The 27566-nt window shown below is 57.4% G+C and overlaps 4 protein-coding genes and 1 pseudogene across 7 annotated transcripts in view; 4 read left to right on the top strand and 1 right to left on the bottom strand.

The window, feature by feature from the left end:
* The window catches only part of ISG15 (ISG15 ubiquitin like modifier), a 112017-nt gene that overhangs the window by 15891 nt on the left and 68560 nt on the right, over positions 1–27566 (bottom strand). Inside the window, exon 1 of one of the 2 annotated variants that reach the window (XM_050786668.1) lies at positions 3862–3871. The exons of the other annotated variant lie outside the window; for it this stretch is intronic. The gene's annotated coding sequence lies outside the window, so the exon portion shown is untranslated. Of the gene's footprint in view, positions 1–3861; positions 3872–27566 lie in introns of those variants that run through there. 2 annotated transcript variants of the gene reach the window in all.
* On the top strand, positions 844–1984 carry HES4 (hes family bHLH transcription factor 4). The gene is made up of 4 exons (XM_050786548.1): positions 844–1071; positions 1158–1253; positions 1333–1420; positions 1514–1984. The coding sequence occupies exons 1-4, from the start codon at positions 964–966 to the stop codon at positions 1885–1887; spliced, it is 666 nt and encodes a 221-aa protein (XP_050642505.1). The 5' UTR covers positions 844–963; the 3' UTR covers positions 1888–1984.
* Positions 10282–15228, top strand: LOC126952293 (midkine-like; annotated as a pseudogene).
* Positions 21960–27502, top strand: PERM1 (PPARGC1 and ESRR induced regulator, muscle 1). 3 transcript variants are annotated; one of them, XM_050785997.1, is made up of 4 exons: positions 21960–22038; positions 22933–25026; positions 26943–27068; positions 27297–27502. In XM_050785997.1, exons 2-4 carry the CDS (start codon positions 23076–23078, stop codon positions 27380–27382), a joined length of 2163 nt encoding a protein of 720 aa, XP_050641954.1. In that variant the 5' UTR covers positions 21960–22038; positions 22933–23075; the 3' UTR covers positions 27383–27502. The 3 variants fall into 3 exon arrangements, with proteins under 3 accessions (XP_050641954.1, XP_050641945.1, XP_050641962.1); XM_050785988.1 differs by having other exon boundaries at positions 21968–22048; XM_050786005.1 differs by lacking the exon at positions 21960–22038 and adding an exon at positions 22054–22133.
* The window catches only part of NOC2L (NOC2 like nucleolar associated transcriptional repressor), a 32650-nt gene continuing 31766 nt past the window's right edge, over positions 26683–27566 (top strand). Inside the window, exon 1 of the mRNA XM_050785956.1 lies at positions 26683–26687. The gene's annotated coding sequence lies outside the window, so the exon portion shown is untranslated. The remainder of the gene's footprint in view (positions 26688–27566) is intronic.

Here is a 27566-nt window from a genome sequence, read left to right as displayed (position 1 = left end):
TCGCCAGAGGGACACCCGGAAGCAGGTGGCGACAAGGGCCCCATGACATCATCCCAGCAGGCTTGCGTCACCGCCCCGGGGCCCGGTGACGTCACCAGCTCGCTCGCGTCACGCGCACGTCCCGCTTCTCGTGGTCCTGCCCGGCCCGCGCCATCACCGGCCCGGCCCCGCGGGGTGACCCGTGCGCCCCTTCACCGTCCGCTGCCGCCGGCCTCCGGCCTGCCGACCCGGCTCTGTGGTTCCCAAGGCTTTCTCTAGCCCTCCGTGCCCCCGGCCGCACACCTGAGGGTGGGACCCCCGGGGGCCGAGCCGGTGTCGGGTCAAACTCGGAGACCGAGCAGAGCCCAAACCGGGACCAGAGGGAGGGCGGGCGGAGGAAGCGAGGAGGCTCGAGACCGAGGCTCGCCCACCCCTCGGCGCCGCCGGACCCTGCGCCACCGGGGATATTTCTTTCCCGGCTTCCCGCGCCGCCAGCCCCAGCTCCGTCCCGCCCCGGCTCCCGGCCCCCTGGGCGGGAGAGCGAGCCCCGAGACTCCGCCCAGCCCCGGGGGTCCCGGTCCCCGTTCGCCCCCAGCGGCCCCTCCCGGCGCCCTGCTCGGCCCTGGCTGCAGCGGGGTCGCGCGCTCACCCGGCCGTGGCCCCCGCGGTGTCGGAGCGGGGCGCGGGCGGGGCGGCCCCGCAAGCCTTTATCGCCCGCGGAGGCCGCGCCGGGAGCCGAGGCGTGACTGACAGCGGGCGGGGGAGGAGCGCGGCCGCCGATTGGCCGGCGCGAGTGTGGGAAAGAATGCGGAGCCGGGTTCACACACCCCGCGGCGGCGAGGCCTTAAATAGGGGAGCGGCCTGAAGCGCGCGCGGGCCTGGGGACGGGACCCGCCCGAGGGTCTCGGATCGCCGCGCGCTCGCCGCTCGCCCGCGGTCCCCGGCGGCGCGCTCCAGCCGGCACGGGGAGGCGCGGGGCGCACCATGGCCGCAGACACGCCAGGGAAGCCGAGCGCCTCGCCGATGGCAGGAGCGCCGGCCAGCGCCAGCCGGACCCCAGACAAGCCCCGGAGCGCGGCCGAGCACCGCAAGGTGGGGTCCCGGCCGGGCGTGAGGGGGGCGACCGGGGGGCGGGAGGGACGGAGGAACGCGGGACTCAGCCGGTGCCCGACCCGCAGTCCTCCAAGCCGGTCATGGAGAAGCGGCGCCGAGCGCGCATTAACGAGAGTCTCGCTCAGCTCAAAACCCTCATCCTGGACGCCCTCAGAAAAGAGGTAAGTCGGGGGCGAAGGCCCGAGACCCGGACTCTGGGGCGCAGCTGAGCCTGGACCTCCCGCCCGTCCCCGCCCCCAGAGCTCCCGCCACTCGAAGCTGGAGAAGGCGGACATCCTGGAGATGACCGTGAGACACCTGCGGAGCCTGCGTCGCGTGCAGGTGACGGGTGAGGCGCGGGCGGCCGCGGCTTGGAGGCGACGGGAGGGCGCGGGATCCCCGGGGCCCGGCACCGACCGCTCCTCCCGTGTCGCTCCCGTAGCCGCGCTCAACGCCGACCCCGCGGTCCTGGGCAAGTACCGCGCCGGCTTCCACGAGTGTCTGGCGGAGGTGAACCGCTTCCTGGCCGACTGCGAGGGCGTCCCGGCCGACGTGCGCTCCCGCCTGCTGGGCCACCTGGCAGCCTGCCTGCGCCAGCTGGGGCCCTCCCGCCGCCCCGCCTCGCTGCCCCCGGCTGCCCCCGCAGAGGCCCCTGCGCCCGAGGTCTACGCGGGCCGCCCGCTGCTGCCGTCGCTCGGCGGCCCCTTCCCCCTGCTCGCGCCGCCGCTGCTACCAGGCCTGACAGGGGCGCTGCCCGTCGCCCCCAGGGCAGGGCTGCAGGGCCAGGGCGGACCCTGGAGGCCATGGCTGCGCTGAGGCTGCGGCCCTGGGACTGCATCGGAGGCGGCGCCCCGTTCTAGGGCCGCGGCCTTTGCCGAGACTGTAGCAGAGAATACGTATTTATTATTCCAGAGGCCGCGTCACTAGTTTTCCTTTTCTGTCTTGGTGAAGAGTCGACTTTGGGAGCGACCCGCAGCCACGCCGCGCCGGGGTCCCGCCCTCCTCCCAGGGCCGCGGGCCGCAGGTGGCTGGGGGTGTCGGGCGGACCCGTGGGGCGGACCCCTCGGCTCCGCGCCCTCCCCTTCCCTCCGCAGCCTCCCTCCCCTCCGCACCCCTGCAGCCCCGCCCGCGCACGCGCCCTCTGCCCTCGCGTGGGGTTTGCCTCGCTCTGCCGTGGCGGTTGTGAGGGTTCCCCCCGGAGGCCCGGATGGGAAGCTGAATGTCCCTGAGTGCCCAGAACCTTCCCAGTGCTGGAAGGCGGTCGCGCAGCATCGCCAGGCAAGTTACTTTCTAGAGGCCCCTTTCCCGCCTCCCAGTCCCCGGACCGCGGAAGGCGGAGGCTGCGGTCCGGGGCCGAGCTGGGGTGAGGGCGGCCGCCCTTGGGCCTGAAGACCCGCGCTGGGTTCTCCTGTTAGGTGCACAGCTGCCCGTGCCCACCGCGGACCCCTCCCCCGGGTGTCTGTGCGGGGAGGGCCCGACCGGAGCGCGCGCGGGTCAGAGCTGGGCTGCGGACACTGAGTGCGGGGGCCGAGGACGTCGCTCACGAGGGCGTGGGCCCAGCCCCGGTAAGGGAGGTTCCGCCTCCCCAGTGGGTGAGGACTGGGGGCTCCTCCCTCATAGCCCTGAGCACGTGCCGCTGTCGACCACCGAGTTAACCAGGCAGCGCCGGACATACCCTGAACCACCAAGGCGGTCGCCATCCCGGGTCCTGTGTTCGGGGGGGCTCGGCGCAGTTCCAGGCACGCAGCCGAGGCAGAGGGTCCCTCTGAGCCGCGCCGAGGGCCATTTCCCAACTGGGGCCGAGTTCACCGGGGCCCACGGGAGGCGAGTGAGCCGTCCCATCAGCGCTGGCCCTCCAAGGCTCCAGTCTGTGCCTCCATCAGGAGCCCCCGGGCCCTCCAGGACACAGCCGTGCGCAGCTTGCAGGAGCCTCGCAGTCCGGCCACCCCTGGCTCCTGGCTGCCCTGCCCTCTCCCTGAGCTCTGAGGGCCAGGCCAGTGACCCTGGGCGGAGGCAGCGTTGGGCTGGGGGCCGCACCCTTGGTCCCACCAGCAGTCCTACCCCGGGGGTCCTAGTCCCAGGGGAGCCTCAAAGTAGCCCTTCTCCTCGGGAGCTTCAGACCCTGTGAGGGAGGCCTCCTCAGCAAGGGGAAGGGACCGTCTTCTTGGGGGCAGGTGGAAGCTCAGCGTGGCCAGGGGAGGGGAGCTGCTCAGAGAAGGCATCAGTGCAGAAGGGGAGGGAGGGCCTGGGGCAGCGAAGCTGGGAGTGTGGGGAGGAGCTCAGGGGCAGTTGGGGCACCCTGCAAAGTCACCCAGGCTGTGGGTCCTAAGAGGGCAGGACATCTCTCCACCAGGCCCTGGCCTCGAATGCCCTCTCCACTGTGGCTAAAGGGCCCTTCGTAGCTGCCGAGGGACCACTCCGGCTCTGGGGGAATCAGTGGGCAGGCCCTTCGCGCTCTGGGTCCCTCTGTGCTCCGCACCACCCGGCCCCGGCTTCTCCCCTGACTTTCCTCCTAACCTGTCCCATCTGCCGCAGGCTTGGTGGTGTATCATCCAGGCCCAGCTGGACGGGGCTCCAGAGGGCAAGGGCCGTATGTCTGGAAGCTCTGTCCTCAGTACCCAAAACACGGAAATGGACCCACAGGGCCCTAATCCGTCCATTTGAGTGACAGAGCTGGGAGGTTTGGGTTAGACTAAGGAGGTCTCAGGAAACACAGCCTGAGGGGCCGGACTGGACGGGCAACATAGGGGCTGTCCTGGGCTACCCCTCAGGCTGCCCCCTTCTCAGAGCCCCCCCGCCATGGCCTCCGGGAGCCAGCCTCTGCCTACACCCAGCCAGGACGCCCGCCACAACCTGCGTCCTGTGGCCCCAGACGGGGGATGCCCCCTCACACAGAAGTCCTTTCTGCCTTCCCCACCGTCCAGACGTTTCCTGCCCCTCCCCGCCTCAGGTGGTGGCCGCTGGGCAGCTGGGATCTGGCCCAGTTCCCCGCCCCTGACCCTCCCCAGCGATTTTTATCTTGGCTTTTGGTTTTTTGCTGAATAATAGATGAAAGTCATCTTCTCGGTGGAGCGGGTGTGGCTGGTGGCCCCTCGTCACTTCCAGTTCATCTCCCACTGCCTCCTTGATGAAGACCGAGGGTCAATAAATGTTTGCTGAATTCCTTTGCCTCTGTGGTGTCTGGGCTTGTCTGTTGTGGGGGGAACTGGGCAACACAACTGCAGATAACAGGCTTTTGAAATCTGGAGAACCTCAGTCCCTGTGTTGACAGAAGTCTAGGCCAGGCCCGTGAACTCCAGGCACTGGGAAGTTAGGGATGGGGGTGGGACTGGGGCTGCCTGGAGCCCGGGCTTGTGAGAGGTGAGGCTGAACTCGCCCTCCCGGGTCCCTGTGTTCACCTGGGTCCCAGCCTCCTCTGGCTCCCCTGGCTCCAGGACTGTCTCCTCACCATGCCTGGCTGCTGCCCCACTGCCCCCTGGAACCCCGGGGCTGTACCCACCTCGGACGCAGCCAGGGCAAGGGGCCTGGGGTGGCAGCCTCCCTGATGTCCCACCGGCCCCTCCTGGCATTCACACCTCAGTGTCCTGAGGGTCCAGTGGTCTGCAGGGTCAGTGGGGTCCTGCCAAGGTGATGGGCTGAGAGTGAGACCCTGTCTCAGAAAGAGAATCAGTTGACCGTAAATGTGAAGACCTATTTCTGAACCCTCAGTTCTATTCCACCGATCAATACATCTATCCTTGTTCTATTATCAATCACACTGTCTTCTTGATGACGGTAGCTTTGCAGTAAGGTTTTTTTGTTAGGTTGGGTTTTGTTTTGTTTTGTTTAGACAGAGTCTCTGTCACCCAGGCTGGAGTACAGTGGCGCGATCTCGGCTCACTGCAACCTCTGCCTCCTGGGTTCAAGCCATTCTTGTGCCTCAGCTTCCCTAATAGCTGGGATTACAGGCACCCACCATCACACCTGGCTAATTTTGTATTTTTAGTAGAGATGGGGTTTCACCTTGTTGACTAGGCTGGTCTCGAACTCCTGACCTCAAGTGATCTGCCTGTCTTGGCCTCCCAAAGTGCTGGGATTACAAGCTTGAGCCACCGCGCCCGGCCCACTCTCAGGCGTTTCTTTATGGCAGTGTGAGAACGGATTCACAGTCAGCCTATAAGCTCAGCATAGAGCGTGGAGAGAGGAAACTGGTGGGCAGAGGAAGGCGGTGGCATCTGAGCCATTGGGCTCACTCTGACCTGGACAGGGCAACGGGTATGGGGGACCTTGGGGGTAGGGACAGGCGGAGCTGGGGCAGCTCTCCTCTTCTGGGACTGACTCCAGGTACATGTATACCAGTTGAACTTGTCCCACAGCTCACCATTCTTCTATTTTTCTGTTGCTTTTTTTTTTTTTGAGATGGAGTCTCACTCTGTTGCCCAGGCTGGAGTGCAGTGGTGTGATTGTTAAAGATGGTTCTTTCCTCCATTGAATTGTCTTGGCACCCGTGTTGAAAAATCAGTTGACTGTAGGCCGAGCGCAGTGGCTCACGCCTGGAATCCCAACACTTTGGGAGGCTGAGGCGGGCGGATCACCTGAGGTCAGGAATTCAAGACCAGCCTGGCCACCATGGTGAGACCCCGTCTCTACTAAAAATACAAAAATTAGCTGGGCGTGGTGGGACAGAAAAGACCTGGGGGACAGAAAAGAGGCTTAATTGGCTTGTGCTTCTACAGACTGCGCAGGTAGCATGGTGCTGGCACCTGCTCAGCTTTTTTTTTTTTTTTTTTTTTTTTTTGAGACGGTCTTGCTCTGTTACACAGGCTGGAGTGCAGTGGCATGATTTCAGCTCACCGCAACCTCTGCCTCCTGGGTTCAAGTGATTCTCTTGCCTCAGCCTCCCAAGTAGCTGGGATTACAGGCATGCACCACCACACCAGGCTAATTTTTATATTTTTAGTCGAGATGGGGTTTCACCATGTTGTTTAGGCTGGTCTTGAACTCCTGACCTCAAGCAATCCACTCACCTCGGCCTCCCAAAGTGTTGGGATTACAGGCGTGAGCTGCCATGTCCAGCCCTGCTCAGCCTTGGGGGAGGCCCCAGGAGATTTCCAATCCTGGCAGAAAGAGAAGCGGGAGCAGGCAGGTCACATGGCCAGAGCAGGAGTGAGAGGGGATGGGGGGTGGGTGCCACCCACTTTTAAACACCAGATCTCCTGTGAGCTCATGTACTAACCCAAGGATTGTACCACAGCGGGTGGTGCTAAACCATTCACGAGAAACCCGCCCCATGGTCCATACCTCCCCCCAGGCCCCGCCTCCAACACTGGGGATTACAGTTCAGCATGAGATTTGGGTGGGGACACAGATCCAGACCGTATCACTGACTGTGGCTTGTGCCAAACACACCAGATGGCAGGGCTGGCTGCGCTCCAGCATGGTTCCCTCTAGCTGCCAATGCCCCCAACCACGGCCTCTTAAGCCCCAGGCCCAGTGGCACCCTTGGTCTTGTCCCTCCCAGCCTGGGTCAGGGATGCTCTGCTGGCTGTGGCCAGACTTCCTCCTTCACATGCACGGGGAGGCAGCGCGAGCTGTCGGCAGAGACGCCTGGGGGCCAGGACATCATGTTGTGTGCCCATGCGCCTTCTGTTTCTCCAGTTTGGCTTTAGGAAAAGAGAAGCTCCGTCAGCATGTCCCCAGGAAGCTGGTTTGTTGGGGAAGGGGTGACAGCAGCACTCCAGGAAGCGGCCGATGAATCTACCATGCGGGATTTCGGCTGGATTTTTCCTGACTAAGCCAGGGGCTTGCTGATACCAAGCAGGCTGCAGGCAGAAGGCTTTCACTGCTTCACAAAATCCTTGGGGCAAATGCCTTCTCCATGTGGGGGCAGCGATGAAAGCACGAAGGGTTGCAGCTGATGTTACAGTGAGAGTGTCCCTCTTCCTGGCACTCAGGCAAGGACGCTTCCCAGATGATAGATAGACAAAGGGGGCCCTCCCCAGATGGACACAGGGACCCTCCCAGATGATGGACACAGGACCCTCCCAGATGATGCACACAGGGACCCTCCCCAGATGATGGACACAGGACCCTTCCCAGATGATGGACACGGGGACCCTCCCAGATGGTGGACACGGAGACCCTCCCCAGATGGTGGACACGGGGACCCTCCCAGATGATGGACACGGGGAACCTCCCCAGATGATGGACACAGGACCCTCCCAGATGATGGACACAGGACCCTCCCCAGATGATGGACACAGGGACCCTCCCCAGATGATGGACACAGGACCCTCCCCAGATGATGGACACAGGGACCCTCCCAGATGACGGACACACGACCCTTCGCACATGGACAGGAGGATCCCAGCAATGTTATAGATGATAGAATTCATAGACCAGGATATGAAAGCCCCTGCTACAACTTACTCCAGATAATCAAGAAGCTATTCCAGGTGTGGTTGCGTGCCTGTAGTCCCAGCTACTCAAGATGCCAAGGCCAGGCTGGGCCACAAAGTGAGATCTCATCTCTAAACAAAGACAGAAACCAACTAGAAAAGCAGAAGCTAGAGGAAATATCAAATGTGTTAGGGACTTTGAAGGTACGAAAATCCCAACGGGGAACTTCTAGAGATGAAAATTGTGACGTGTGATTTGAGAAGTTCACTGGGTGGAAGTCCCAACAGGTTAGACACTGGAAGGGAAAACAGTAGTCAACTTGAAACTGTAACAATAAAAACTATTTAAAATAAAACATTTTACAAAACAGAGAAATAGAATGGTGAGCTGTGAGACAACGCTGAGTGGCCTCACATACGTGTAATTGGAGTTGGTCCTAGAAGAGGGGAAGAAGGTAAAATAGCTGAAGAAATAATGGCTGGAGGCCAGGTGCGGTGGCTCAAGCCTGTAATCCCAGCACTTTGGGAGGCCGAGACGGGCGGATCACGAGGTCAGGAGATCGAGACCATCCTGGCTAACACGGTGAAACCCCGTCTCTACTAAAAAAATACAAAAAACTAGCCGGGCGAGGTGGCAGGCGCCTGTAGTCCCAGCTACTCGGGAGGCTGAGGCAGGAGAATAGCGTGAACCCGGGAGGTGGAGCTTGCAGTGAGCTGAGATCTGGCCACTGCACTCCAGCCTGGGTGACAGAGCAAGACTCCATCTCAAAAAAAAAAAAAAAAAAAAAAAAAAAAAAAAAAAAAAAAATGGCTGGAGTTATTCCAAGCTTGATGAGAACCATAAACCCAGCAGTCCAAGGAGCCTCTCAGCACAAGAACCTGGATGGAGACTCCCAGAGCGTCGTAATCACGTCAATAAAATGCCGTGAGAAAGCAACAGTGCCCACTCCTGCCTCTTACTTTCGACATTCTAGGAAGTTCTTGCCAGAGCAATTAGGAAAGAAAATGAAATAAAAGAGGCCGGGTGCAGTGGCTCATGCCTGTAATCCCAGCACTTTGGGAGGCTGAGGCAGGCGGATCACCTGAGGTCAGGAGTTTGAGACCAGCCTGGCCAACATGGAGAAGCCCTAGCTCTACTAAAAATACAGAATTAGCCAGGTGTGGTGGCGTATGCCTGTAATCCCAGCTACTCGGGAGCCTGAGGCAGAAGAATCACTTGAACCCAGAAGGTGGAGGCTGTAGTGTGCTGAGGTCGTGCCATTGCACTCCAGCCTGGGCAATAAGAATGAAACTCCATCTCAAAAAAAAAAAAAAAAAAAAAAAATATATATATATATATATATATATATGTGCGTATATATATGTGTGTGTGTATATATATATGTGTGTATATATATATACACATAGAGGAAAAGAAAACAGAAAATAAAGTGAAAATGAAATGAAAGGCATCCAGGGCCAGTCACAGTGGCTCACACCTGTGATCTCAGCACTTTGGGAGGCCGAGGTAGGAGAATCGCTTGAGCCCAAGAGTTCAAGACAAGCCTGAGCAACATAGTGAGACCCTGTCTCTACCAAAGGAAAAAAAGGAAAAAATGCAAAAATTAGCCGGGCATAGTGGTGTGCACCTGCAGTCCCAGCTACTCTGCAGGCTGAGGTGGGACGATTGCTTGGGCCCAGGAGGCAGAGGTTGTAGTGAGCAGAGATTGCACCACTGCCTTCCATCCTGGGTGACAGAGTGAGATCTTGTCTCAAAAAAAAAAAGAAAGAAAAAGGAAGATGTAAAACTTTTCAGATGACATGATCTCATATGTAGAAAATCCTAAGGAAGCCACTAAAAAAATTATTAGAATGAATAAACAAGTACAGCAAGGTACAGAATTCTTGCAGGGCACAAGATGAGTATTTCAAAAATCAATTGTATTTCTTCATGGGCAATGAACAATATAAAAATGAAACTTTATTTATTTATTTATTTATTTTTTTGAGACAGAGTCTCGCTCTGTTGCCCAGGCTGGAGTGCAGAGGCGCGATCTCGGCTCACTGCAAGCTCCGCCTCCCGGGTTCACGCCATTCTCCTGCCTCAGCCTCCCGAGTAGCTGGGACCACAGGTGCCCACCACCACGCCCGGCTAATTTTTGTATTTTTAGTAGAGACAGGGTTCCACCATGTTTGCCAGGATGGTCTCGAACTCCTGACCTCAAGTGATCCTCCTGCCTCGGCCTCCCAAAGTGTTGGGATTACAGGCTTGAGCCACCGCACCCGGCCTACAGTCAACTGATTTTCAACACGAGTGCCAAGACAATTCGATGGAGGAAAGAATCATCTTTAACAAACGGTGCTGAGACCCCCGAACATCTGCATGCATGTGAGGGAAGCTGCTCGCCTCATCCACATCACACACACAATGAACTCAAAATGAATGACAGGCCAGGCATGGTGGTTCACGCCGGATCGCCTGAGGTCCGGAGTTCGAGACCAGCCTGGCCAACATGGTGAATCCCTGTCTCTACTACACATACAAAAATTAGCCAGCATGGTGGCAGGCGCCTGTAGTCCCAGCTACTCAGGAGGCTGAGGCAGGAGACTCGCTTGAATCTGGGAGGCAGAGGTTGCAGTGAGCTGAGATTGTGCCATTGCACTCCAGCCTGGGTGACAAGAGTGAAACTTCATGTAAAAAAAAAAAAAAAAAAAAAAGGGCCGGGTGCAGTGGCTCATGCCTGTAATCCCAGCACTTTGGGAGGCTGAGGCGGGCAGATCACTTGAGGTCAGGAGTTTGAGAACAGTCTGGTCAACATGGTGAAGCCTATCTCTACTAAAAATACAAAAAGTTAGCCGGGTGCGGTGGCAGGCAGCTGTAATCCCAGCTACTCGGAAGGGTGAGGCAGGAGAATCGCTTGAACCCAGGAGGCAGAAGTTGCAGTGAGCCAAGTTCACACCACTTCACTCCAGCCTGGGAGACAGCCTGGGAGACAAGACTCAATCTCAAAAAAAATAAAATAAAACAAAATAAAACAGAATGGATGACAGACATAAGTTAAGAGTTAAAACTATAAATCTTTTAGAAGAAAATATAGCAGTAAATTGTCATGATCTTGGGTTTGGAAAGACCTTGGGCAAAAACATTCTTAGGTGGGACACTGCAGTGGTTTGGTGTCCCCAGAAGCTCATGGGACACTGCAGTGGTTTGGTCTCCCCAGAAGCTCGTGCTGGGAGCTTGATCCCCCATGTGGAAGTGTTGGGAGGTGAGGCCTTTAAGAGGGGTTTAGGTTATGAAGGCTCTGCCCTCACGAAGAGATGAATGGTTATCGTGGGAGTGGGTTCCTCAGGGAAGGGGGGTCCAGCCCCTCCTCTTCTCCCTCTCTGTCTTCTTTGCCCTTTGCCAGGAATGACACAGCAGGAAGGACCTCATCAGACGCCAACACCTTCATCTGGATTTCCCAGCCTCCAGAACTGTGAGAAATAAATTTCTGTTCATCATAAATTACCCAGTCTTAGATATCCTATTAGGGCAGCACAAAATAGACTAAAACAGATACCAGAAGTATAAGTGACCAAAGAAAAATATAGATAAATTAGACATCATCAAAATTTAAAACTTATGTTTCAAATGGCATTATCAAAAAGTGAAAAGACATCACATATGGGAGGAAACATTGGCAAAATATATTGACAAGGAAATTACCCAGAGTTCCAAACACAATCAACCCCGAACTCCAGAAACAATCAACCCCAAACTCCAGAAAACAATCAAGCCCGAACTCCAGAAACAATCAACCCTGAACTCCAGAAACAATCAACTCTGAACTCCAGAAACAGTCAACCCAGAACTCCAGAAACAATCAACCCCAAACTCCAGAAACAATCAACCCCAAACTCCAGAAACAATTGACCCCCAACTCCAGAAACAATCGACCCCGAACTCCAGAAACAATCAACCCTGAACTCCAGAAACAATCAACCCAGAACTCCAGAAAACAATCAACCCAGAACTCCAGACCAATCAACCCTGAACTCCAGAAACAATCGACCCCCAACTCCAGAAACAATCGACCCAGAACTCCAGAAAACAATCAACCCAGAACTCCAGAAACAATTAACCCAGAACTCCAGAAAACAATCAATCCAGAACTCCAGACCAATCAACCCTGAACTCCAGAAATAATCAACCCCGAACTCCAGAAACAATCGACCCCGAACTCCAGAAACAGTCAACCCCGAACTCCAGAAACAATCAACCCAGAACTCCAGAAAACAATCAACCCAGAACTCCAGACCAATCAACCCTGAACTCCAGAAACCATCAACCCAGAACTCCAGGAACAATCAACCCAGAACTCCAGAAAACAATCAACCCAGAACTCCAGACCAATCAACCCTGAACTCCAGAAACCATCAACCCAGAACTCCAGAAACAATCAACCCAGAACTCCAGAAAACAATCAACCCTGAACTCCAGACCAATCAACCCTGAACTCCAGAAACCATCAACCCAGAACTCCAGAAACAATCAACCCTGAACTCCAGAAACCATCAACCCAGAACTCCAGAAACAACCAACCCAGAACTCCAGAAACAATCAACCCTGAACTCCAGAAACAATCAACCCAGAACTCCAGGAAACAATCAACCCAGAACTCCAGAAAAAATCAACCCTGAACTCCAGAAACCATCAACCCAGAACTCCAGAAACAATCAACCCTGAACTCCAGAAACCATCGACCTAGAACTCCAGAAACCATCAACCCTGAACTCCAGAAACCATCAACCCTGAACTCCAGAAACAATCAACCCTGAACTCCAGAAACAATCAACCCTGAACTCCAGAAACAATCAACCCTGAACTCCAGAAACAAGCAACCTAGAACTCCAGAAACAAGCAACCTAGAACTCCAGAAACAATCAACCCAGAACTCCAGAAACAATCAACCCTGAACTCCAGAAAACAATCAACCCAGAACTCCAGAAACCATCAACCCAGAACTCCAGAAACAATCGACCCAGAACTCCAGAAACAATCAACCCTGAACTCCAGAAACAATCAACCCAGAACTCCAGAAACAATCAACCACAAACTCCAGAAACAATCAACCCTGAACTCCAGAAAACAATCAACCCAGAACTCCAGAAAACAATCAACCCAGAACTCCAGAAAACAATCAACCCAGAACTCCAGACCAATTAACCCTGAACTCCAGAAATAATCAACCCCGAACTCCAGAAACAATCAACCCCGAACTCCAGAAACAATCAACCCTGAACTCCAGAAACAATCGACCCCCAACTCCAGAAAACAATCAACCCAGAACTCCAGACCAATCAACCCTGAACTCCAGAAACAATCAACCCAGAACTCCAGAAAAAATCAACCCTGAACTCCAGAAACCATCAACCCAGAACTCCAGAAACAATCAACCCTGAACTCCAGAAACCATCGACCTAGAACTCCAGAAACAATCAACCCTGAACTCCAGAAACCATCAACCCTGAACTCCAGAAACAATCAACCCTGAACTCCAGAAACAATCAACCCTGAACTCCAGAAACAATCAACCCTGAACTCCAGAAACAAGCAACCTAGAACTCCAGAAACAAGCAACCTAGAACTCCAGAAACAATCAACCACAAACTCTAGAAACAATCAACCCAGAACTCCAGAAAACAATCAACCCAGAACTCCAGAAACAACCGAGAACTCCAGAAACAATCAACCCTGAACTCCAGAAACAATCAACCCAGAACTCCAGAAACAATCAACCACAAACTCCAGAAACAGTCAACCCAGAACTCCAGAAACAATCAACCCCAAACTCCAGAAACAATCGACCCAGAACTCCAGAAACAATCAACCCAGAATTCCAGAAACAATCAACCCCGGCAGAGCGGGATGGGCCTGGCGTGGGAGGGAGTGAAGCAGCACGGGCAGCGAGCGAGATGCAGCACCGAGGCTTCCTCCTTCTCACCCTCCTCGCCCTGCTGGCGCTCACCTCCGCAGTAGCCAAAAAGAAAGACAAGGTGAAGAAGGGCAGCCTGGGGAGTGAGTGTGCCTGGGGGCCCTGCACCCCCAGCAGCAAGGATTGCAGTGTGGGTTTCCACGAGGGCACCTGCGGGGCTAGACCCAGCGCACCCGGTGCAGGGTGCCCTGCAACTGGAAGGAGTTTGGAGCCGACTGCAAGTACAAGTTTGAGAATTGGGGTACGTGTGATGGGGACACAGGCACCAAAGTCCGCCAAGGCACACTGAAGAAGGCGCGCTACAATGCCCAGTGCCAGGAGACCATCCGCGTCATGAAGCCCTGCACCCCCAAGACCAAAGCCAAGGCCAAAGCCAAGAAAGGGAAGGGAAAGGACTAGAGGCCAAGCCTGGATGCCAAGGAGCCCCTGGTGTTACATGGGGCCTGGCCCACGCCCTCCCTCTTCCAGGCCTGAGATATGACCCACCAGTGCCTTCTGTCTGCTCGTTAGCTTTAATCAATCATTCCCTGCCTTGTCCCTCTCACTTCCCAGCCCCACCCCTAAGTGCCCAAAGTGGGGAGGGACAAGGGACTCTGGGAAGCCTTAGCCTCCCCCAAAGCAATGTGAGTCCCAGAGCCCGCTTTTGTTCTTACCCAAAATTCCATTACTAAGAAACACATCAGATAAACTGACTTTTTTTGCCCCAATAAAAACTTTCTTTTTTAATATAAAAAAATCAACCGTCAACTCCAGAAACAATGAACCCCAAACTCCAGAAACAATCGGCCCAGAACTCCAGAAACAGTCAGCCCAGAACTCCAGAAACAGTCAGCCCAGAACTCCAGAAACAGTCAACCCAGAACTCAGAAACAGTCAGCCCAGAACTCCAGAAACAATCAACCCAGAACTCCAGAAACAGTCAACCCAGAACTCCAGAAAAAAATCAACCCTGAACTCCAGAAACAGTCAGCCCAGAACTCCAGAAACAATCAGCCCAGAACTCCAGAAACAGTCAATCCTGAACTCCAGAAAAAAATCAACCCTGAACTCCAGAAACAATGAATCCCAAACTCCAGAAACAACCTTGAACTCCAGAAACAATCAACCCCGAACTCCAGATACAATCAACCCTGAACTCCAGAAACAATCAACCCTGAACTCCAGAAACAGTCAACTCAGAACTCCAGATACAATCAACCCAGAACTCCAGAAACAATCAACCCTGAACTCTAGAAAAGGGCCAGCCCATGGATGGATGGTCAGCTGCTTTTGACAAAGGTACAAAGACAATTCAGTAGAGAAAGGAAAGTCTTCTCTTTTCTTTTCTTTTTTCTTTTGAGATGGAGTCTTCCTCTGTCACCCAGGCTGGAGCGCAATGGTGCCATCTCGGCTCACTGCAACCTCTGCCTCCTGGATTCAAGCATTTTCTCCTGCCTCAGCCTCCTGAGTAGCTGAGATTACAGGTGCACACCACCACGCCCGGCTAATTTTTGTATTTTTAGTAGAGACAGGGTTTTACCATGTTGGTCTGGCTGGTCTCCAACTCCGGACCTTGTGATCCACCCACCCCAGCCTCCCAAAGTACTGGGATTACAGGCGTGAGTCACTACACCCGGCCAGGAGAGTCTTTTCAACAGTGGTTCAAAAACAATTGGATATCCATATGCAAATAAATTAACAGATTCTTACCTCACATCATATATACAAATTAACTAAAAATAGATCATAGCCCTAAATGCAAAATCTAACCATAAAACTTTTTGGAGAAAACTTTAAAAATCTTTGTGACCTTTAGGCAAAGATTTCTTAGATACAACACTAAAAGAATAATATATCAAGAAAAATGGGCAAATTAGACTTTATTAAAATAACTTCTCTTTTTCTTTTTTCTTTTCTTTTTTTTTTTTTTTTTTTTGAGACGGAGTCTCGCTTTGTCACCCAGGCTGGAGTGCAGTGGCCGGATCTCAGCTCACTGCAAGCTCCGCCTCCCGGGTTTACTCCATTCTCCTGCCTCAGCCTCCCGAGTAGCTGGGACTACAGGCGCCCACCACCTCGCCCGGCTAGTTTTTTGTATTTTTTTTTTTAGTAGAGACGGGGTTTCACCATATTAGCCAGGATGGTCTCGATCTCCTGACCTCGTGATCCGCCCGTCTCGGCCTCCCAAAGTGCTGGGATTACAGGCTTGAGCCACCGCGCCCGGCCTTCTTTTTCTTTTTTTGAGACGGAGTCTTGCTCTGTCGCCCGGGCTGGAGTGCAGTGGCTGGATCTCAGCTCACTGCAAGCTCCGCCTCCCGAGTTTACGCAATTCTCCTGCCTCAGCCTCCCCGAGTAGCTGGGACTACAGGCGCCCGCCACCTCACCCGGCTAGTTTTTTGTATTTTTTGTAGAGACGGGGTTTCACCGGGTTAGCCAGGATGGTCTCGATCTCCTGACCTCGTGATCCACCCGTCTCGGCCTCCCAAAGTGCTGGGATTACAGGCTTGAGCCACCACGTCCGGCCCTCTTCTTCTTTTTAAAAAAAATTTTGTGCATCCTCGTTGTTAAGCATGAACTGTTTTTCAAAAGACAATGCTAAAAAAATGAAAAGGCTGGGCACAGTGGCTCCTGCCTATAATCCCAGCACTTTGGGAGGCTGAGGTGGGTGGATCACCTGAGGTCAGGAATTTAAGACCAGCCTGGCCAACAGGGCGAAACCCTGTCTCTACTAAAAATACAAAAATTATCCGGCTGTGGTGGTGGGTGCCTATAGTCTTAGCTACTCAGAAGGCTGAGGCAGGAGAATCACTTGAACCCGGGAGGCGGAGGTTGCAGTGAGCTGAGATCGCGCCACTGCACTCCAGCCTGGGCGACAGAGCAAGATGCCATCTCAAAAAAAAGAAAAGAAAAGACAAACCATAGGCTGGAAGAAAATAAATCACATATCTGATAAAAGACTTACATGCAGAATATATAAAGAACTCTGGGCCGGGTGCAGTGGCTCATACCTCTACTCCCAGCACTTTGGGAGACCGAGATGGGTGGATCACCTCAGGTCAGGAGTTTGAGACCAGCCTGGCTAATATGGCGAAACCTCATTTCTACTAAAAACACAAAAAACTTAGTGGGAGGGCGTGACGGCACGTGCCTATAATCCCAGCTACTCAGGGGGCTGAGGCAGGAGAACTGCTTGAACCTGGGAGGCAGAGGTTGCAGTGAGCTGAGATTGTGCCACTGCACCCCAGCTTGGGCAACAAGAGTGAAACTCTCAAAAAAAAAAAAAAAAAAAAAAAAAAAAAAAAAAAAAGAATTCTGCAAACTCAAAAATAAGAAAAAACAACCTGATTTTTATTTCTAATTTAATTTTTTGTAGAGACAGGGTTTTGCCATGTTGCCCTGGCAGGTCTCAAACTCCTGGCCTCAAGCAATCCACCTGCCTCAGCCTCCCAAAGTGCTAGAATTACAGGTGTGAGCCACAGCACCAGGCCACAACCTAACTTTTAAAATGGACAAAATAGGCTAGCCACAGTGGCTCACACCTGTAATCCCAGCACTTTGGGAGGCCAAGGCAGGCAGATCACTTGAGGTCAGGAGTTTGAGACCAACCTGGTCAATATGGTGAAACCCCGTCCCTACTAAAAATACAAAATTTAGCCAGGTGTGGTGTCAGGCACCTGTAATCCCAGCTACTCAGGAGGCTGAGGTGGGAGAATCGCTTGAACCCGGGGGGTGGAAGTTGCAATGAGCCAAGATCTCATCACTTTACTCCAGCCTGGGCAACAGAGCGAGACTTTGTCTCAAATAAAATAAAATGGACAAAATATCTGATCAATCTTTTTACCAAAGAAGATATATGGATAACAAATGCACACGTGAGAAGATGCCCGGTGTTATTCACTGTTAGGGAAATGCAAATTAAAACCAGAATGAGCGCCTTCTGGAATGACTGAATTACAAAGCTTTCAGCGCTGAGAGCGGGCGAGGACACGGAGCCTGGAACCTCTAGTGGGAATAAATAATTCTACAACCACACTGGAAGATGGTTTGGCAGTTTCTCAAAAAGTTAAATATATACCTATCACATGACCCAGCCACTCCAGTTCTGAGTATGTACTCAAGAGAAAGGAAAGCTGTGTCTCCACCGCCACCCCCACGTATCTGAGACAGGTCTGACTCCATTCGGAAAGTTGGTTTTGCCGGCCGGGCGCGGTGGCTCACGCCTGTAATTCCAGCACTTTGGGAGGCCAAAGTGGGTGGATCACGAGGTCAGGAGATCGAGACCATCCTGGCTAACACGGTGAAACCCCGTCTCTACTAAAAATACAGAATAAATTAGCTGGGCGCGGTGGCGGGCGTCTGTAGTCCCAGCCACTCGGGAGGCTGAGGCAGGAGAATGGCGTGAACCTGGGAGGTGGAGCTTGCAATGAGCCGAGATCGCGCCACTGCACTCCAACCTGGGCGACAGAGGGAGAATCTGTCTCAAAAAAAAAAAAAAGAAAGTTGATTTTGCCAAGGTTAAGGACGTGCCCATGACACAGCCTCAGGAGGTCCCGACGACACGTGCGCGAGGTGGCTGGGGTACGGCCGGGTTTTCTACATTTCAGGAAGACACGAGACTTCAATAATATGTGAGTAATATGTGTAAGATGTATATTGGTTCAGTCCCAAGAGTTGAGACAATTTGAAGAGGGGAGACGGCTTCCAGGTCACAGGTGGTAAAACAAAGGGTCGCATTCTTTTGTGTCTGATTAGCCTTTCCCAAGAAAGCCATCGGATGTTCCTTGATCTCAGTGAGCAGAGCAGAGGAATGGCTTGGAATTCTGTCCCTCCTGTGTCTGCAGGGAATTTCCCTGTGAACACATCCTGAGGGAGTTAGGCAGTTTTTTTATTTTTTTAAATCTTAGCTGTCTTTTTAAAGACTAGAACACAAGGCTGGTTGGCCCTAAGCAGTTGCCAGCTTGACTTTTCCGTTTGGCTCAGTGATTTGGGGGATCCCAAGATTCATTTTCCTTTCACACTGCGAACACTTGTACACAAATGTTCATGGCAGTTTTACCTGTGAGAGCCCCAAACTAGAAATAACCCAAATGTCCTTCAACAGAGGAATGGATACAGAAATTGCAGTGTATCCAACAACGGAACACTTTTTATAAAAAGTAACAATGAGCATACACCACAGTGTGGGTGAGCGTCTAAGAAACGCTGTCACCGAGGACAGGCGTGTCCTACTCTTCTGTCCTGTACAAGGAGGGCCCCGTGGATGATTCTAGCCAGCGCGACTTACTCTGCCGGAACAGCAGATTCGTGGTTGCCTGAGCGTGGGGAGGGAAAGAATCACCAAGGGGCCGAAGGAACATCTGGGAGTGTCGGAGATGTTTGTGGGGCTCCCAGGGGTATACGTGTCCAAACCTAGCAAACTGCACACTTTAAATAGTCGAAGTGGGCCGGGCGTGGTGGCTCACGCCTGTCATCCAGCACTTTGGGAGGCCAAGACGGGCAGGTCACTTGAGGTCAGGAGTTTGAGACCGGCCTGGCTAACATGGCAAAACCCCATCTCTACTAAAAATACAAAAATTCTCCTGACATGGTGGCGGGCGCCTGTAGTCCCAGCTACTTGAGAGGCTGAGGCAGGGGAATCACTGGAACCTGGGAGGCGGAGGCTGCAGTGAGCCGAGATGGAGCCACTACACTCCAGCCTGAGCGACAGCGTGGGACTCCATCTCAAACAGTAAATAAATAAATACTTGGAGTGTATTACGTGTTAATTATACTTCAATAAAGCTCTAAAAACTGAAAAGGAGGCCGGGCTTGGCGATGGGGCCTGTGGTCCCAGCTACTCGGAAGGCTGAGGCGGGAGGATCGCTCGAGCCTGGGAGGTCGAGGCTGCAGGGAGCTGGGATGGCGCCGCTGCACTCCAGCCTGGGCGACACAGTGAAACTCGGTCTTGCTCCCTGACTGCCGCAGGGTCCAGGGCTTCCACCAGGGCTACGTGGCTTCAGGAAGGGGAGCCTAGTAACCCCCCAAGAGGCGCCCTTCTCGCCCCCTGCCCGCCCAGACGAGGGGCAGGGCCCGGGACCCCCTGACCAGGGCAGGAGCCGCAGAGCCAACCCCGTCCCTGCGCAGTGGGGGCCTGGTGCCCTCTGGTGGCCGCTGGGGGCACAGCATGCCCCGTCCTCCCAGGGGACTCTGCCCGGCAGGCCCGGGGGGCTCCTCTCTGCCTCCACCATAGACCTGGGTTCTTCTTCCTCCCCGGCCTGAGGGGTGCTGCTGCCTGAAGTGCAGGGGGGCCCTGGCTATTCCTCATCCTACAGCCGCCATCCCCCTGCCGCTCCCACCAGGAAGGTTCACGACTGGGCTGGAGCGCAGAGAAGGGCTTCCCGCTGAAGCCTCAGGCCAACTCCACTGATAGCTGGTGTGAAAAGGCCTCAGGGTAGGGCCCTTCCCTCCGCAGCCCTAGACCTCCTCCCACAGCTCCCTGCCTTGCCATGGGCCTCCCTGCCTTTCCTGTCCCAAGCCCCAAAGCCTTCTCATCTCGTGATGGTCCACGTGGGCCTGGATGCCCACCCAGGATGTGGTGCTGGATCAGCTGGGCGTCCACGTGAAGACAGAGAGGAGCCCCGTGCCCCCCACCTCCCACCGTCCGCAAAAGTCAACGCCAGGTGTGTGGCAGAGCCGAGCGTGAAAGGCAACACAATGAAGTTTTTTTTTTAAATGAAGGAATAGACCAGGCGTGGTGGCTCATGCCTGTAATCCCAGCACTGTGGGAGGCGGAGATGGGTGGATCACGAGGTCAGGAGATTGAGACCAGCCTGGCTAACACAGTGAACCCTGTCTCTACTAAAAATACAAAAAAAATTAGCCAGGCATGGTGGCGGGCGCCTATAGTCCCAGCTACTCCGGAGGCTGAGACAGGAGAATGGCGTGAACCTGGGAGGCGGAGGTTGCAGTGAGCCGAGATCGCACCACTGTGCTCCAGCCTGGGCGACAGAGTGAGACTCTGTGTCAACAACAAAAAAAAAAAAAAAAAAAAAAAAGAGGGAATAGGCCAGACGTGGTGGCCCACACCTGTAATCCCAGCACTTTGGGAGGCCGAGGTGGGCGGATCACCTGAGGTCAGGAGTTTGAGAGCAGCCTGGGAAACATGGAGAAACCCCGTCTCTACTAGAAACACAAAATTAGCCAGGTGTGGTGGCGCCTGTCTGTTAATCCCAGCTCCTCAGGAGGCTGAGGCAGGAGAATCTCTTCAACCTGGGAGGCGGAGGTTGCAGTGAGCTGAGATTTTGCCATTTCACATCAGCCTGGGCAACAAGAGTGAAACTCCGTCTCAAACAAGCAAACAAGGTACCGTTCAGAGGGTGGAACATGGAGGCAGAGAGGGAGAAGATCCCCCAGTACAAGAGTTCAATGAAGAGCTCGTCCAAAGGAGGAGGCACAGGGAGGCGGCCAGAGCCGAGAGGTGCCACCCAGAAGCAGACGTGCAGCTCCTGCACAACTCCAGCCTCGCCTGGCGAACGGGGCGGCACCTTCTGACGCTGACCCCACGCGTCCTGGAAATGCGAGAGGTTTGCTGAAAGGAGCGTTTCCAGACATTCACGGCCACACCGCGTGTGGTAGCTGCAAACTGGAAATTACCCACATCACCACCCACGGGAAACGGCACAGCCGCGTGCGGCATTCACGCAGGACGGCCTCGTCCGCACGGCAGCTGTCTCCCGAGCGCAGCGTGGACCCGAGGACGCAGACGCAGAAAGGGATGCAGGGTGCGATTCCACTTGTGAAAGCTCAGGTCAGGCTGGCCCTGGGTGGCGGGACGCCGTGTCCTGCGGCCTTGTGGTAGCTACTGTCTGGAAAAGCATCGTGTGGCACCAGGCGGCACTTTCCGCACGCCCAGCTCTCGCTGCCACCCCTCACAGTGCAGGCCCCAGTCTCCTAGTCCTGTGCCCTGGACTCCCAAGAACTTCCGGGTCCAAACCCCTCCTTAGAGAGATCCCTGGCCCCCCCAGCCACCCCTCTCCCTACTTCCTTCTCGGGAGAGCTGCCGTCGGAGCTGAGCTCATCTGCCTGTTAGATTGGATGTTTATTGTCGGATCTCTTGCCCTGTCTTCTTGTCCCCTGGCTCGGAACCGGCCTGGGAATGGGCACCGTGAACCCCAAGGTCAGGACAGCCTGGAGGGTGCAGCTGAGCAGAGCTGGGCGTGGGGACACCTGACCCTGACGCTCCCTGGCTGTGTGGCTACACATGAGCCTTCACATCAGCCCCGGAGGTCAGGACAGGGAGGCACAAGCCCTGGCCAGGACACAGAGGCCATCTCAAAAGCAGGCCAGGAACATTCCAGGGGTGGCAGGGAGGGCAGGTCTGAGGTTTCACTGTGGGTGGCGGAAGCACGGGAACGGAGCTGCCTGCAGGTCAGCGTCCTCCGGCCTGTGTCTGACCTCACCTCGGCCCGGCCCCGTGCCAGGAAGTCGTTCTCACGTACTGTAGCTGGAGGGCCCTCAAATGCCATCTATTTGTGGCCTGGACCCTGATGGCTGGCACAAGTCACGTGTGACCACAGGGACGCGGTATTTTTGGCACGGGGGTGGAGCCTGTGCAGCCAGCCTAGCACCATGCCGCCCTGGGATGGGCAGCTCAGACCCCCAGCTTGGCCGCCGGGACCCAGGTAGGACAAGGTCAGCTGCTTGCTCCTGACCCAAGGGGTCCCAATGGCAACAACCCCCACAGAGGTTTCTCCAGAGACCAGAGAGGAGGGCGAAGGTCAGTGGGCGGGAAGCCACCATCCCTGGCCTCCGTCTCAGGACTCTGTCCCTGCCAAAGGGACTTCCTACCCCCTGGGTCCAGAGGGGCTGACCTGAGGCCGAGGTCAGTAGGGGTAGACCCGACAGCTGGCTAGGCTCTCCTTGCTTCTCTGAAATGGGGCAAAGGAAGGCACCCTGAGCAGCCAGGCAGGCCTGGGTTGTGCTGCAGACCTCGAGGACGGCCCGAGGTGGTTGCTGGGTCAAGAGACCCATTGCACCCTGCACCTCCTGCCCAGGCTCTCCCTGCTGACCGGGGCCAGCTCTGGTGAGCACCACCTGGAGCTCAGAGAATAGCCTGGCCCAGCCAATGCGATCGGAAGGTCATCACCGAGGGCTGGGCACCTGCTGGGCCCTGCAAACCTCTCCTGTGGCCGGCTGCCAGCTGGGGCGCCCTAGGATGGGCCAGGGCCGCCCGCCTCCCGAGCGCACTGGTCCCATTGGGTGGACCCTGAAAGGTGCTTTGCCGTGTAAAGACAGCTCTGGCAGAAGGTGGAGGAAGTGAGGCCGCCCCAGCTAAGGTGTGATGGGAAACTGAGCGTTCGACCCTGAGGGCGGCTGGTTTTATAACTTCACTGGTAGAAAATCATCCTAGATTCTAGAAACGTAACACACGATGTGATGTAATCATCACACAGCTATCATTTGGGGTGCGTTGGGAATTAGGGTCATGGGAGCTGGGGATCTTCTAACTTGGAAATCATCACCACTACGTTTGAAGGAAGCGCGACCCTCCCCTCGAGATGTTCTCTTCCTTTCAGGGCCCAGATGGAGCCCCGAGGCGGTGGAACCCCCGGGTCTCGTGCGGCAGGAGCCGCATGTGCAGTGTAGTGCCTGGGGCCTGAACCCACGAAGACCCCACTGGACCCATTCTGCTACCCTCCAGTGCCTCTGCTGACCCCACATGGAAAATTTCCAGTACAGCGTCCAGCTGAGTGACCAGGACTGGGCTGAGTTCTCAGCCACTGCCGATGAGTGTGGCCTCCTGCAGGCTGGCCTGGCCTCTGGGGACGAGCCCTTGTCCAGTGACATTGACCAAGGGGACAGCAGTGGCAGCAGTCCCCCCAGGCCCCCGCCTCTCCCAACTGGGCAGCCAGCTGCAGGAGGGCGGAGCTGGCGGGGCTGCGAGGGGGAGGACGTGGCCACACAGCAGCTGGTCAGCAGGTCTCTGTGTGAGCCTGTCTTGGCCCTGGGGACCGGTCAGCAGACACCCAGCACGTCCACACGGGCAGAGGCTCCACCGTCCCTCGGCCCCGGCGCCAGCCCTCCCGGCCAGTGCTCATCCCGCCCTGGTCCGGCGTCTTCTGGAGACCAGATGCAGAGGCTTCTGCAGGGCCCTGCCCCACGGCCCCCTGGTGAGCCCCCTCGGAGTCCCGAGTCCCCTGGCCACAGCACTGGCTCTCAGAGGCCCCCCGATAGCCCTGGAGGCCCACCACGGAGCCCCAGCCGGAAGAAGAGGCGAGCTGTGGGTGCCAAGGGGGGTGGGCACGCAGGGGCCTCTACCTCTGCCCGGACGGGCTCCCCGCTGCTCCCCGCGGCCAGTCCTGAGACGGCAAAGCTGACGGCCAAAGCCAGGCAGGAGGAGCTGGGGCCAGGCCCTACAGGAGCCCCTGAGCCAGGGCCAGATTTGGGCCTATCTACACCCGTCCCTGTGACTGAGCAAGGCACAGACCAGATCAGAGCCCCTCCCCGAGCTGAGCTGCACACGGGGTCCACACCTGTCCAGGAAGCCCACCCAGGTGTCTCATGGGCTAAGTCAGACCTGGCTGTGTCCACACCTGCCTCCGAGCCGCAACCTGACATGGCTGTGTCCACACTGACTTCTGAGCCTCAGTCCAGTGTGGCCCTGTCTACACCCGTCTCCAAGCTGCAACCTGACACGGACACGGCTGTGTCCACACCTGCCTCCGAGCACGGCCTGGACATGGCCTTGCCGACAGCAGGCCCAGTGGCTAAGCTACAGGTGGCTTCATCTCCATCTGTCTCAGAGGCTATGCCGAGGGTGACCGAGTCCAGTGGGCTTGTGTCTACCCCTGTTCCCACAGCTGACGCCGCTGGCCCCGCCTGGTCTCCCACCCGCAGAGCTGGGCCTGATGTGGAGACGGAGGCGGTTGTGTCTGCGCCCTCAGCCGGGGCCCCTGGATACCGCTCTGGGGAGCCCGCACTGGGTCTCACCCAAGTCCCCAAGAAGAAGAAAGTGCGCTTCTCTGTGGCTGGGCCCGGCCCCAACAAGCCAGGCCCAGGAGAGGCCTCAGGCCTGGCCCCATCGGCCACAGCCAGGCCCTCAGCCCCCCGGACAGCAACTGGGGGCCACGGGGGACCCGGAGCCTGGGATGCTGTGGCTGTCGTTCCCCGGCCCCACCAGCCTCGGATCCTCAAGCACCTGCCTCGCCCCCCTCCCTCTGCCGTGATGAGGGCCCGACCTGGGCGCAGCTTTGCCGTGACCCTCCCGGAGGCCTACGAGTTCTTCTTCTGTGACACCATCGAGGAGGACGAGGATGCTGAGGCGGCAGCAGCCGGTCAGGATCTGGCAGACATCCAGTGGCCGGACATGTGCGAATTCTTCTTCCAAGACGCTGGAGCCCAGAGGCCGAGGCAGCGGGGGTCCCCGGCGCCACTCCCAAGAGCTGATCCTGTACCAGCCCCCGTACCTGGAGACCCTGTGCCCATCTCCATCCCTGAGGTCTATGAACACTTCTTCGGGGACGACAGGCTTGAGGGCGTGCTAGGGCCGGCTGTCTTGCCCCAGCTGCAGGCCCCGGAGCCTCCCAGGTCGGCCTTCCAGGGTGCGGGGCCGGGGACCCCCCTCAAGCCAGCCACAGTAGAGCGGCTCCACCTGGCTCTTAGGCGGGCAGGTACGTGCTCTCGGATCCCCGTCCAGGTCCCAGGCAAACACTGTCCAGGGAGCTTGGCCAGGGAGGGGACCACTGGGGAGGGGCAGGCAGGGCTCAGGTCATCCCCTGGCAGGGGAGCGTGGGGGACCAGCCCCCAGTCACCCCAGGACACAGTCCAGACGGGGTGGCCCAGGCCAGGCGCCCGGGCTGTTCAGGGGGCTGGCTCTGCACTGGCTGTTGCCCTGTGTTCGGGCCCACGGGACGACAGCGTCCCTCCCCCAGCCTCTGGCAGGGTTCCCGCCCCGGCCTCGCTGCCTTCAGGGTCAGGCATCTTCGAGGCGACATCTCACACTCATCTCCTCTGGGAGATGCTTCACAGACCAGAAAATGGGGGCTCCACAGGCAGTCCCCCCAGACTGGCCCAACTCAACCAGGTCACCCAAGTCTCAGGCAGAGGAAGCATGGGGCAGATGTGACTCCGACAGACACGTCCAGGGCAGGTGGTTTCCGGGGCAGGCGGCCCCCGGGGCAGGCAGTTCCCGGGAAGACGTGTCCAGGACAAATGTCTCTTACGACAGACATGTCCCAGGGTGGACGTGTCTGGGACAGGCGGTTCCCAGGGCGGGCGTGTGCGGGGCAGGCGGTTCCCGGGGTTGGGGGGAGGCGGGTCCCGGGGTTGGGGGGGGAGGTGGTTCCCGGGATTGGGGGGAGGCGGTTCCCGGGGTTGGGGGGGGAGGCGGTTCCCGGGATTGGGGGCAGGCGGTTCCCGGGGTTGGGGGGGGGAGGCGGTTCCCGGGGTTGGGGGGGAGGCGGTTCCCGGGATTGAGGAGGAGGCGGTTCCCGGGGTTTGGGGGGGAGGCGGTTCCCGGGATTGGGGGGCAGGTGGTTCCCGGGGTTGGGGTTGGGGAGGTGGTCCCTGGGGTGGGCATGTGCAAGGCAGACGGTTCCCTGGGTTGGAGGGAGCAGGGGGTTTCTGGGGTTGGGGGGAGGCGGTTCCCGGGATTGGGGGGGAAGTGGTTCCCGGGATTGGGGGGGGAAGTGGTTCCCGGGATTGGGGGGGAGGTGGTTCCCGGGATGGGGGGGGAAGTGGTTCTCGGGATTGGGGGCAGGCGGTTCCCGGGGTTGGGGGGAGGCGGTTCCTGGGGGTTGGGGGGGGAGGCGGTCCCTGGGGTGGGCATGTGCAAGGCAGACGGTTCCCTGGGTTGGAGGGAGCAGGGGGTTTCTGGGGTTGGGGGGAGGTGGTTCCCGGGATTGGGGGGGAGGCGGTTCCCAGGATTGGGGGGGGAGGCGGTTCCCGGGATTGGGGGGGGAGGCGGTTCCCGGGATTGGGGGGGACGTGGTTCCCGGGATTGGGGGGGGAGGTGGTTCCCGGGATTGGGGGGGGAGGTGGTTCCCAGGATTGGGGGGGGCGGTTCCCAGGATTGGGGGGGAGGTGGTTCCCAGGATTCGGGGGGAGGCGGTTCCCGGGATTGGGGGGGAGGTGGTTCCCAGGATTGGAGGGTGAAGTGGTTCCCAGGGTTGGGGTGGGGGGAGGCGGTTCCCGGGGTTGGGGGGGAGGCGGTTCCCGGGATTTGGGGGGAGGTGGTTCCCGGGACTGGGGGGGGAAGTGGTTCCCAGGGTTGGGGGGGGGGGGAGGCGGTTCCCGGGGTTGTGGGGGGAGGCGGTTCCCGGGGTTGGGGGGGAGGCGGTTCCCGGGATTGGGGGGGAGGTGGTTCCCGGGGTTGGGGTGGGGGGAGGCGGGTCCCAGGGTTGGGGTGGGGGGAGGCGGTTCCCGGGGTTGTGGGGGGAGGCGGTTCCCAGGATTGGGGGGGAGGCGGTTCCCAGGATTGGGGGGGAGGCAGTTCCCGGGGTTGGGGCGGTGCAGGGAGTTCCGGGCGGGCATGTGCGGGGCCGTCTCTAAGTGCAGCCATGGGGCTGACGGTGAGCTTCTCTCCTAGCGGAGCTCCGGGGGCCTGTCCCGTCATTTGCCTTCAGCCAGAATGACATGTGCCTGGTGTTTGTAGCCCTTGCCACCTGGGCTGTGAGGACGTCAGATCTGCACACCCCAGACGCTTGGAAAACAGGTTCGGGTGCTGGGGGCAGAGGGAGCTGTGGCTAGAAGCCAGACCGAGGGGCACTGGCAGGACGAGGGGTGCATGGGGGCCCCAGGGCTCTCCCCTGACCTGCTCCTCCTAGGCTGAGCTGCGGCCCTGGCCGCACCGGCCTAGCCCGCCCTTTGAGGGCTGGGTCTTGTGGGCAGACAGTGGTCACAGCCAAGCTGGCCCTCAGGAGACCCTGTGCTTCTCTTGCAGTCTTGCTGGCCAACATCGGCACCATCTCTGCCATCCGCTACTTCCGCCGGCAGGTGGGGCAAGAGCGCCACAGCCCCAGCTCCTAGGAGCCAGGCCCGGGCCAGGGAGATGCGGGATGAGGAGATGACCACAGGCACCCAGGACGGGACGAGGTGCCACCCTTGCCCGAGCCCTCTGACCCCTGTCTTCTACGGTGTCCAGGAGGGGGGCGTGTCCTGGTGCTGCTCCCTCGGACTCACCTGAGGATCCAGCCAGTGGCCATGGCCACTC

Source organism: Macaca thibetana, chromosome 1 (genome assembly GCF_024542745.1).
Source record: "Macaca thibetana thibetana isolate TM-01 chromosome 1, ASM2454274v1, whole genome shotgun sequence".
Taxonomy (NCBI): Eukaryota; Metazoa; Chordata; class Mammalia; order Primates; family Cercopithecidae; genus Macaca; species Macaca thibetana.
Note: the sequence above shows the minus strand (reverse complement) of the source record. Positions and strands in the feature narration are given on the sequence as shown.

Bases quoted from the DNA above. Each gene is read 5' to 3' on its own strand.
- HES4 (XM_050786548.1), top strand. From the start codon at position 964: ATGGCCGCAGACACGCCAGGGAAGCCGAGCGCCTCGCCGATGGCAGGA. The intron at 1,072-1,157 runs GTGGGGTCCCGG...CCCGACCCGCAG, and splicing joins GCGCGGCCGAGCACCGCAAG to TCCTCCAAGCCGGTCATGGA. The intron at 1,421-1,513 runs GTGAGGCGCGGG...TCGCTCCCGTAG, and splicing joins GCGTCGCGTGCAGGTGACGG to CCGCGCTCAACGCCGACCCC.
- PERM1 (XM_050785997.1), top strand. From the start codon at position 23,076: ATGGAAAATTTCCAGTACAGCGTCCAGCTGAGTGACCAGGACTGGGCT. The intron at 25,027-26,942 runs GTACGTGCTCTC...CTTCTCTCCTAG, and splicing joins CCTGGCTCTTAGGCGGGCAG to CGGAGCTCCGGGGGCCTGTC. The intron at 27,069-27,296 runs GTTCGGGTGCTG...CTTCTCTTGCAG, and splicing joins CCCAGACGCTTGGAAAACAG to TCTTGCTGGCCAACATCGGC.